A 10,196-nucleotide genomic window follows, 5' to 3' on the forward strand; every position below is an offset into this window, starting at 1 on the left:
TGCAGTGGTGCGATCTCGGCTCACTGCAACCTCCACCTCCTGGGTTCAAACAATCCTCCTGCCTCAACCTCCCAAGTCACTGGGACTACAGGTGTTCACCACCACGCCCAGCTAATTTTTGTATTTTTAGTAGGGATGGGGTTTCACCATATTGGCCAGGCTGGTCTTGAACTCCTGACCTCAGGTGATCCACCCACCTCATCCTCCCTGCAGGGATTACAGGCATGGGCCACCGCACCTGGTCACAAAAAGACTTCTAATGAAAAATTGCCCCACACCTGCAGGTGCTCCTCAAAGGAATCTACTTTCAGGAATTTTGATTCCTTATTCTAGCATTTGCTGCATATAGTTCTAAATATTCTACTCATAACTTTTATCTCTTAAGTTTTTTCCACTTATTATTAGATAAGAATATGGCCACATACTTTTATTTTTCATTTATTTGTTTATTTGACAGGGTCTTGCTCTGTCACCTGGGCTGGAGTGCAGTGGCATGATCATAGCTCACTGCAGCCTTTAACTCCTGAGCTCAAGTGAGCCTCCCGCCTAAGCCTCCTGAGTAGCTGGGACTACAGGCGCATGCCACAATACCCAGCTAATTTATAAATCTTTTGTAGAGACAGGGTCTCACTATGTTGCCCAGGCTGGTTTCTAACTCCTGGGTCAAGTGATCCTCCCTCCTCAATCTCCCAAAGTGCTGGAATTACAGGTGTGAGCCACCATGCCTGGCCAGCCATATGGTGTTAAATTCAAGAGATACAAAGAGGTATAAGCTGAAAGATCCTCCACTCTATTCCCAGCCACACAATTCTCTCCCCATAGGCAACCAGTGTTCTCAGTTTCTACTCTAGAGACATCCTATAAGGAGAGTCATACAGTTTTGCCCTAGTGTCTGGTTTATTTCACTCAGCATAACCCTCAAGGTCCGTGAATGGTGTGGTCCATGTCTTCAGCCTCTCTCCTCACTCCTGGTCTTCCATACCATGCTTTCCCCACCTCCACTTGGGCCCAGCATTCCCTGCATGAAGCTTCTCCATTGTTTGTCCCAGCATTCACCTGGGCACTGCCAAGTGGGCTCCAGGTACTGTCCTGCCCTCGGCGCTGGCCTGCCTCCCTCGTGGTGTGTGCTGGCCACACAGTGTGCACCTTCCCGGGGTGAGTTGGGATGGGCCATCTTGCCTGTTGTCAGTGCCCCTCTCTGCAGGCATGATGGTTGCACTTTCTTCCTCTTGGCTCAGACCACTTCTTCCTCTGGCTGCCAGGTGTCTCTTAGCATCATCAGAGATGGAGTTTAAGTTTCTATTTCTTGTTCTCTTTTTTGTTTTGGGATGAATTACAGGAAAAAAAAAAAGTGGGGAGGAGGCAAAAGATCTTTACTTCATTATCTTAAAACCAAAACTATGATTATATTTCTCTATAAATTTTATACAGAAAAAAAGAGGGGTCTGGCTGGGCATGGTGGCTCATGCCTGTAATCCCAGCACTTTGGGAGGCCAAAGCAGGTGGATTTCTTGAGGCCAGGAATTTGAGACCAGCCTGAACAACATAGCAAGACCCTGCCTCTACAAAATAATGTAAAAATTACCAGGGTATGGTGGTGTGCACCTGTAGTCTCAGCATCTCAGGAGGCTGAGGTGGGAGGATCACCGAGCCCAGGGAGTTTGAGGCTGCAGTGATCTATGATCGCACCATGTACTCCAGCCTGGGCAACAGAGTGAGACCCTGTCCCAAAAAAAAGGTGGGGGTGTCTTGTTGGGTCCTGATTGGGGTCTTGTTTTGCTTTGTTTATACAAAGCGAAAGGTTTGAAAGTGAAAAAATTTTCTGAAGCATCGTGTCTTTTCTGGCTGTTTCTGACTGGATATATCTAGCATCTTAATGCCAGCTGAATGAGAATCAAAAAATGTGTCCTGCCACAAACACTCACCGTGATCACAAGCAAAACTCAGAAAATAATAATAGTAATAATAATTTGCCCTTTTGAAAGGAGTGTGATTGGGTGGGAGACTGTAGTCCCAGGGTATCTGGCTCTTCCTGATACACACACGCAGGGGCCCTGTGTGACTGAAGATTGTCATAGTTTGTGGTGCAGCTGGGCTCCTCCCTGTCGCTAGCTGTCTGTTCCTTTTCTCTGCTGTGCCACATTTTTCTCTTTCTTCTGCTCCTTTACCAACTTGTAGTCTCTGCTGATTTCTACCCACTCCAGATGCCACCCCCTGCTCCCCACCACCTCCTTCTAGTGAGGACACTGTCCCGACTGGGCTGTGTGTCATTTGAGGACAACGCTCTGTCTTAACTATCTCTGCATGTCTCAGAGCTCAGTGCTAGTTCATGACCCGCAGTGAGGACTCAGTAAGTGCTTGTCGAAAGGAGGAAGGATGGAGAATGAAACTGTGTTCACCAGCCAATGCCAATGGGTGATCACCAGCCAATGCCAATGGGTGTTTACTTTTTTTAACTTAGCAACAGGCCAACGCCAACTATCACATGTAATCTTAGGGTCTGGTTGAGGTCCCTCTCCTCTTCTATTTCTTTCTTTCACAAGACTTGTCATTTAATACTGGATGTCATTTGTTGCTTTACTTGTACATAAAAAGATAGGCTTCAGATTCCATTCTTCCAGTTCTTCTTATCAAGTCGAATTCCCCGAACAGGGTGGAGCATGTCCAGCCTTTACCAGCATCATCGAGAGTCCTTCAGAGCTAGGAGAACATACTGGAACCAGGAAGAAAAAAACCTGCTGTGGGGCTAGGGTGACCTAGAAAGCTTTATCTTCTGCTGTGGCTGCATTCTGACCTTTTATGCAAATGAAGTTTCTCCAGGAAGGAAGTGAAAGAGATACTCCAAACTGAGTTTGCAGGTCCAGTTGCTATTTATACTATACTGGATGTTAGTCCTCCCACCACGATCCCAGAATTTCAACCAAGAAAGTAGAAGTATACACAGATCTTTCTCCTGAAATTTATCCAAGTGAGCTTGGCTAGTTAAAAGAACCAGAGCAATGCTGAGGCCGTATCATTTTACAGAGACTAAAACTTCCAAATAAAGAGGATGATACAAATCTGTCTTTGGCTTTGAGCAATGAGAATCAAATGAAGTCTTTTAGTTAGAAAATTCTAGTCACATAAATACTTGAAGATAGACTCAGAATTAGACTCAGGAAAATTGATTTGCTGTATAAATAATTCTCAAGAGATCTGAATCATTATAAAGTTTGTGTGGATCTTTCAATTTCAAAAACAAGGGCTCTTCCAAGACAGAAATGATCATGTCTTCTTTCAGGGGTTTAAATTCAGGAAAGGTCACTGTGTCCTTAGATGAAAAAAGGTAAGTTAAAGGCAGAGGATCTCAAAGTTCACTGGCCATAAGGCATTGTGAGAAATACACAGAAACCTACTCTGTATATAAAGCAAATGTTTCATAAAAGCATATTGACCTTTCCTATGTGCAGTGCTTTCTGACCTTTTCTGTTTTATTCTGTTATAATTCATTTTTTAAAATACTGGTAGTTGGCTGGATGCGGTGGCTTCCGCTTTTAATCCAGCACATTGGGAGGCCAAGATGGGCAGATCATTTGAGGTCGGGAGTTTGAGACCAGCGTGGCCAACATGGTGAAACCCTGTATCTACTAAAAATACAAAAATTAGCCTGGCACAGTAGTGGGCACCTGTAATCCCAGCTACCTGGGAGGCTGAGACAGGAGAATCACTTGAACCTGGGAGGGGGAGGTTGCAGTGAGGCGAGATCTCACCACTGCACTCCAGCCTGGGTGAAAGAGGGTGACTCTGCCTAAAAAAAAAAAAAAAACTAGTAGTACCCTAAAAAAATCAATTTGTTGATCCCAAATTGTTGATCCCAAATGCGGATAGTGCTGCGCAATTTGGAAAACACTGATTAGAGAATACATTCAAAACAAGGTTCTGTTTCAAATCTGGTAAAAACCATTTCCCCTAAAGCTGCCACTTATTTCGAATCCTTCCAGTGACCACGGATGGTAAAATATACAGCTTTGAAAAAGAGATAGCTATGGAAAGGAAATTAGTTGTGATGAATGCAGCCCCTCTCATGTACCAGAAATTGTATATACTTTGCGTGAAATACAGTCTTCTCTAGGGTTCACATCCTACAGAACAGGGTATCCACAAAATATGCAAAACATACAGGTGTGGATAGGTACTGCTAGATAAGGATATAATTAAAGGATTAATCTCCTTTATCATGCAGGAAAATGTTATTATTATAATCTTTTTCACCCCTTGAAGCTATTCTCAGGATCAAAGATTAACAGTTCAGTTTCTGAATTACTCTGAGACATTTGACCACATTTAAAAATCCTCTATTGGCCGGGCGCGGTGGCTCAAGCCTGTAATCCCAGCACTTTGGGAGGCCGAGACGGGCGGATCACAAGGTCAGAAGATCGAGACCATGCTGGTTAACACGGTGAAACCCCGTCTCTACTAAAAAATACAAAAAACTAGCCGGGCGAGGTGGCAGGCGCCTGTAGTCCCAGCTACTCGGGAGGCTGAGCCAGGAGAATGGCGTAAACCCGGGAGGCGGAGCTTGCAGTGAGCTGAGATACGGCCACTGCACTCCAGCCTGGGCGACAGAGCCAGACTCCATCTCGAAAAAAAAAAAAAAAGGATTGAATTTAGGTGACTTATGTGAAATGTCAGGCAAGTCCAATATCCTTTTGTTATTAAAGAGAACTTGGCTGTGGCTCCTACTTAACAGATTTTGGCAAACTGAATGCTGTCTTGATCCCCTCCATACTAAAATTTATTTATTGAGTTGCTTGCAGAAATTTCCTTAGCTTCTGTATTAGTTGGCAAGGGCTGCCATAACAATACAACACACTGGGTAATTTAAACAACAGACATTTATTTTTCCAGGGTTCTGGAGTTTCAAAGTCCAAGGTCTAGGTGCTGGCCGGGTTGGTTTCTCCTGAGCGAGGCCTCTCTCCTGGACTTTTAGATGGCCGCCTTCTCCCTGTGTCTTCACATGGCCTTTCCCCTGTACTAGTCTGTGTTCTAATCTCCTCTTATAAGAATATTAGTCATATTGGATTAAGACCCACCCAAATGGCCTCATTTTATTTTATTTTATTTTATTTTATTTTATTTATTTTTGAGACGAAGTTTTGCTCTTGTTGCCCAGGCTGGAGTACAATGGCACGATCTCGGCTCACCGCAACCTCCACCTCCTGGGTTCAAGGGATTCTCCTGCCTCAGCCTTCCCTAGTAGCTGGGATTACAGGCATGCGCCACCACGCCCAGCTAATTTTGTGGTTTTTAGTAGAGATGGGGTTTCTCCATGTTGGTCAGGCTGGTCTCAAACTCCTGACCTCAGGTGATCCCCCTACCTCAGCCTCCCAGAGTGCTGGGATTGCAGGCATAAGCTACCGCGCCTGGCCATCATTTTAACTTGGTTACCTCTATGAAGGCTTTATCTCTAAATATGGTGCAGTCAATTCTAAGGTGTACTGAGGGCTAGGACTTCAACCTAGGAATTTTGGGAGGATGCCATTCAACCCCTAACAGCCTCAGTAAAGCTTGTTTCAATCATGGTTGCAGGACGTGAGGAGCAAAAAACCACTGCAGTACTTGACCCTCTGCCAGCTTTCTAAACGGCATGATTTTTCTTTTTTGTTTTTGTTTTTCCCACCCTAGGGAGAACTAATGCCGACGTGATGACCGCCCTGTCCCAGGGCTACAGGATGCCCCGTGTGGAGAACTGCCCAGATGAGCTCTATGACATTATGAAAATGTGCTGGAAAGAAAAGGCAGAAGAGAGACCAACATTTGATTACTTACAGAGTGTCCTGGATGATTTCTACACAGCCACGGAAGGGCAGTACCAGCAGCAGCCTTAGAGCACAGGGAAACCCGTCCGTCTGGCAGGGGTGGCTGCCTCATTTAGAGAGGAAAAGTAACCATCACTGGTTGCACTTATTATTTCATGTGCTGGGATCTTCTGCCGTGCCTGGATCCTGAAATAGAGGCTCAATTACTCAGGAAGAACACCCTCTGCATGGGAAAGTATTCTGTACTCTTAGATGGATGCTTCACCCAGTTGCAACTTGGACTTGTCCTCAGCAGCTGGTAATCTTACTCTCCTTGACAACGTCTGAGTGCAGCCTTTTGAGAAGAAAACACCTATTCCCTCCAAGAATACACCCAGCTAGCTCTATGTTTACAAATGGACATAGGACTCAAAGTTTCAGAGACCATTGCAATGAATCCCCAATAATATCAGAACTAAACTCATTTATAAAGCTAAAATAACCAGATACATAGCATGACATTTCTTTGTATTTTTCTCTATGCTTTGGCTTACTTGTTAAAAAAAAAAAAAAAAATTACTAATCCAACCTGTTAGATTTTGCAGGTGAAGTCAGCAGCTTAAAAATGTCTTTTCCAGATTTCGATGTGTTTTTTTTTTCCCCTACCTCCCAAAATCTGAGACTGTTAAACATTTTTCTCCCATGAACACTGCTCAGACCTGCTAGACATGCCACAGGAGTGGCGTGCACATCTCTGTCTCTTCCAGCAGGAAGAGCCCGTGAGCACACACAGCTGCCGAGCCGTGCAATGTGCACCCGAGGGCACCGGGCTCACCTGGACCTCCCAGGAAAGGGAGAAGAGCCTCAGAAACTGCTCTGTGTTTAGAAGGAATATTTTTAAGGGTCCAGCTTTTTCATTTCCACAATTTCCTATATCCAGATTTGTTTTGACAGTGTAGTTTGGAAGAACTAAGATTCTAATCTCTGAAGAACCTTATAGAGCCTTCTAAAACATAAGAGTTTCCTTTGTTGCTTCAAAGATTTGAACATTATGTTAAAGATCAAGTATTAATTTTAGTTGTACTCTAGAAAGTTAAAGTGCCACATTTGGGGCTATTTTTATGATTCAGCAATCTTTTCTAAATTGTGTAGCATGTGTATGAGACTATTTATACCCAAGGATATGAAGGAACGTAAGTGACTAGGAGGCTCTAGTGAGCCATGGTGGCGGGAGGTTCAAGCCGTTTTGTTTACTAAATTTTTCTCCTGTAAGCTTTGAATGGAAACTTCTGTATCACATTATGTGTTTCACTTATGCTGTCGTGTATATACCTAATATTTCTATTTTTGATTTTATTTTAATACACCTCGTCCAATAACATCTCAAGCTTTTTATTTGTGTTTACATTTTCAGCTGTGGTCAGTGTAAAAACTGGTCATTAGTTGGGGGTGGGGTGGTTAGAAGTGATTCAATAGAGCTACATACTTTAAACTTGCCCAAGTTCTACCTCCTTCCTTTGAGCATTTCAGATTGGAGAACCAAGGAGTTGATCACCTCAACGTCTGAACATCCGTTTATGGGGGCCAGATAGAATTTGTTTTCAAATAGGCTTAACAGGCATCATTAAAATTTCATTCTGTGTGTTTTGTTTAGGCTTGAGGTGCTTAGAAGATGGGATAAAATATTCTACTTTTCTCTAAATTTTAACTTCGTTTCCTATGTGATTTTTTAAAAATGTCCTTTCTAAAATATTCTAAAATTATTGATTCACAAGTGCCATGTTCACAACGATAGAATATTATCATTACATAATGTCTGCACAGTTGGTCCCTGGATTCATGGTGGTAAGTTTTCTGTGTACACCCCCTGCTCGCATTTTATTTCAGAACCACAAGTATTACCCAATATGTTACATGGAGTGGAACTATAAAGAATCCCTAAGGCAAAAAGAAGTCTCTAGAAAATGACTAAAGTTTTTTTTTTAGCATAACAAATTTATTTAAAGAAAATTATTAAATTTGTCTTCACCTTGTTTTGCTTCTCCCACTTCCTCCTTCCTCTTCTTACCATTTTCCACTTGACTTTCCCTCTCAATCAAGCATGTGATCCTTCCCTCCATGTGGGCCTGTCACCAGCTTGGGCCTCATCTCTGGTGTCCATCATGTGTGGAAGTCACATGTTCCCTTGATGAACAGCACACACAGTCTCTTTCCTTAGCTATAGGTTTCCAGCCTCCCTGTGACAGACAGGCATAATGAGGGGCTGAGTAGGTGTTTGTAGCATTTTAGGGTCTCCAATGGTGTGCAAAATGGCTCATGTCATCACACCTCAGGTTATTGTACAGAACTGGAAAGACAGAATCCGTACTCCCTACCTCCAAGGTTCTGACTTAGCTGTTGTGCAGTGGGGGATGTATGTCAGTCTATTTTAAAAGCTTCCCCAGTCAACTAGACTTAGTGGCTCATGCCTGTAATCTCAGCACTTTGGGAGGCTAAGGCAGGAGGATCGCTTCAGCTCAGGAGTTAGACACCAGCCTGAGCAATACAGCAAGTCCCTGCCTCTACAAAAAATTTTAAAAATTAGCTAAGTGTGGTAGCACACACCTGTGGTCCCGGCTACTTGGGAGGCTGAGGTGGGAGGTTTGCTTGAGCCCAGGAAGTCGAGGCTGCAGTGAGCCATGGTCGCACGACTGCACTCCAGCCTGGGTAAGAGTGAGACCCTGTCTCAAAAAAAAAAAAAAACAAAAAACAAAAACCAGAACCAAAAATCCCTTCCCTGGTGAATATAATGTATGCTCAGTCTTGAGAGTTACCACTTGGTTTGACCCATATTGCAAAGCCCAGCCTTCTTTTTTCTCAGATGGTTTCATTTCTCAAAGGGGAGTGGAAGAGAAGGAAGGAGGAAAAAAATGTGCCTTCCTTCCGGTGAACACGAAGCTCACTGAACCTAAAGGAGACTCACAGGCTGGAAACCGGTGTCCTTAGTAATAGGGGCCACATGGGGCTTCCGTGGCTCCTCCAGGCATCCCTCCCGAGGTTCTGCAGAATCCCCTTGCAGAAAGTACTTCTGATGAGCCACTGGGAACGTGTACTGTCCAAGCCCCGTTCTAGGGGAAATTCACTGCCACAGAAGCCAGCAACCCTAGCTGTCCCAAGGTGCATAAAAGGATAATAAATAAAAGGAGGGAATTAATTTTGTTGCCTACACCAGGGATAGATCAAGGGCACTGAGAGCATTATAAGTATAAACTCATTTCCATGTCAGCTTGTGGGGTCGGCTTTCTCTCTCTCTCTGTTTTTTTGTTGTTGTTGTGTTGTTTTGTTTTGTTTTGTTTTGAGACAGAGTCTCACTTTGTCATGCAGGCTGGTGTTGCAGTGGTGTGATCTCAGCTCACTGCAACCTCCGCATCTCTGGATGGAGCGATTCTCCTGCCCTAGCCTCCCTAGTAGCTGGGACTACAGGTCGCCTGGCTAATTTATGTATTTTTGGTAGAGATGGGGTTTCACCATGTTAACAAGGCTGGTCCCGAACTCCTGACTTCAGGCAATCTGCCTGCCTCGGCTGCCCAAAGTGCTGGAATTACAAGCCTGAGCCACTGTGCCCAGCCAGGGTCTGCTTTCTCTTTATTTCCCTTCCTCTCACAAACTACATCCAGGGGCGGTAGCTGCTAAAAAGGACCCAATTCTGCAACCTCAGCTTCTGACACCTTCAAATAAATTAAATATTGGTCCTAGGGCTCATTCCCCAGTTCTTCTGTCTGTCACTGCCAGGTTCTACAGCTGGTTCTCGGACGTCTCCTGCTTCCTCACACCTCTCAGATGAGATCAAACTGCCCAGCTTTTCTCTTAGCATCTTCCTTTCTTTTCCACTTCTGCTTGGTGGAAGAGAGATTGGAGTTCTCTATTCCCTGTATTTTAACGCCACAGATATTTTAGATTAGGTGAAGTCTTGCTGTTCTTCCTGATGGAAATGGTAATTATAAACATACAAAGATACCCACACGCACATCCTTTACTCAGGGCCCTCTTGTGCTTTGGCAAATTATAAAAATTATCTCTAACTCACACAACAACCCGGGAAGATCTGGACAATGCTATTGCTGTTTCACAGCTGAGGGATCGGGAGCGTTTAAAGCCACAGAAGGAACAGATTGGCTTCACTTCATATTGTTTCCTTGTGAAATAAAACCAGCGAAACACCTTTGTGTAGAATATTCCTGACTCAGTTGAGTGTTCTGAGTAGGCAAGGGTATTACTTTCAAGATGCGCTACTTGAGCCCACACAGATGGGAGGGGAAAATTTTCCTTAAGTAATTTTATTTGGGAAGAAAAGTAATGCAAGAATTTAACTTAACCATTCACACTTTTAAAGACAATTTGTAGAGACTACACTTCAGAATAAAATGTTTTGGCCAGGTA

The 10,196-nt window shown here is 43.9% G+C and overlaps 1 protein-coding gene across 1 annotated transcript in view; it reads left to right on the forward strand.

Moving 5' to 3' along the window:
* LYN (LYN proto-oncogene, Src family tyrosine kinase) overlaps nt 1-7,479 on the forward strand; it is an 85,896-nt gene extending 78,417 nt beyond the window's left edge. Inside the window, exons 14-16 of the mRNA XM_011997586.1 lie at nt 3,295-3,325; nt 3,955-4,077; nt 5,651-7,479. Coding sequence (XP_011852976.1) covers nt 3,295-3,325; nt 3,955-4,077; nt 5,651-5,867 — 371 coding nt within the window. The 3' untranslated portion in view covers nt 5,868-7,479. The remainder of the gene's footprint in view (nt 1-3,294; nt 3,326-3,954; nt 4,078-5,650) is intronic.
* Nucleotides 7,480-10,196: the final 2,717 nt, after the last annotated feature.

This window comes from Mandrillus leucophaeus, unplaced genomic scaffold (genome assembly GCF_000951045.1).
Source record: "Mandrillus leucophaeus isolate KB7577 unplaced genomic scaffold, Mleu.le_1.0 Scaffold542, whole genome shotgun sequence".
In the NCBI taxonomy this organism is placed as follows: domain Eukaryota; kingdom Metazoa; phylum Chordata; class Mammalia; order Primates; family Cercopithecidae; genus Mandrillus; species Mandrillus leucophaeus.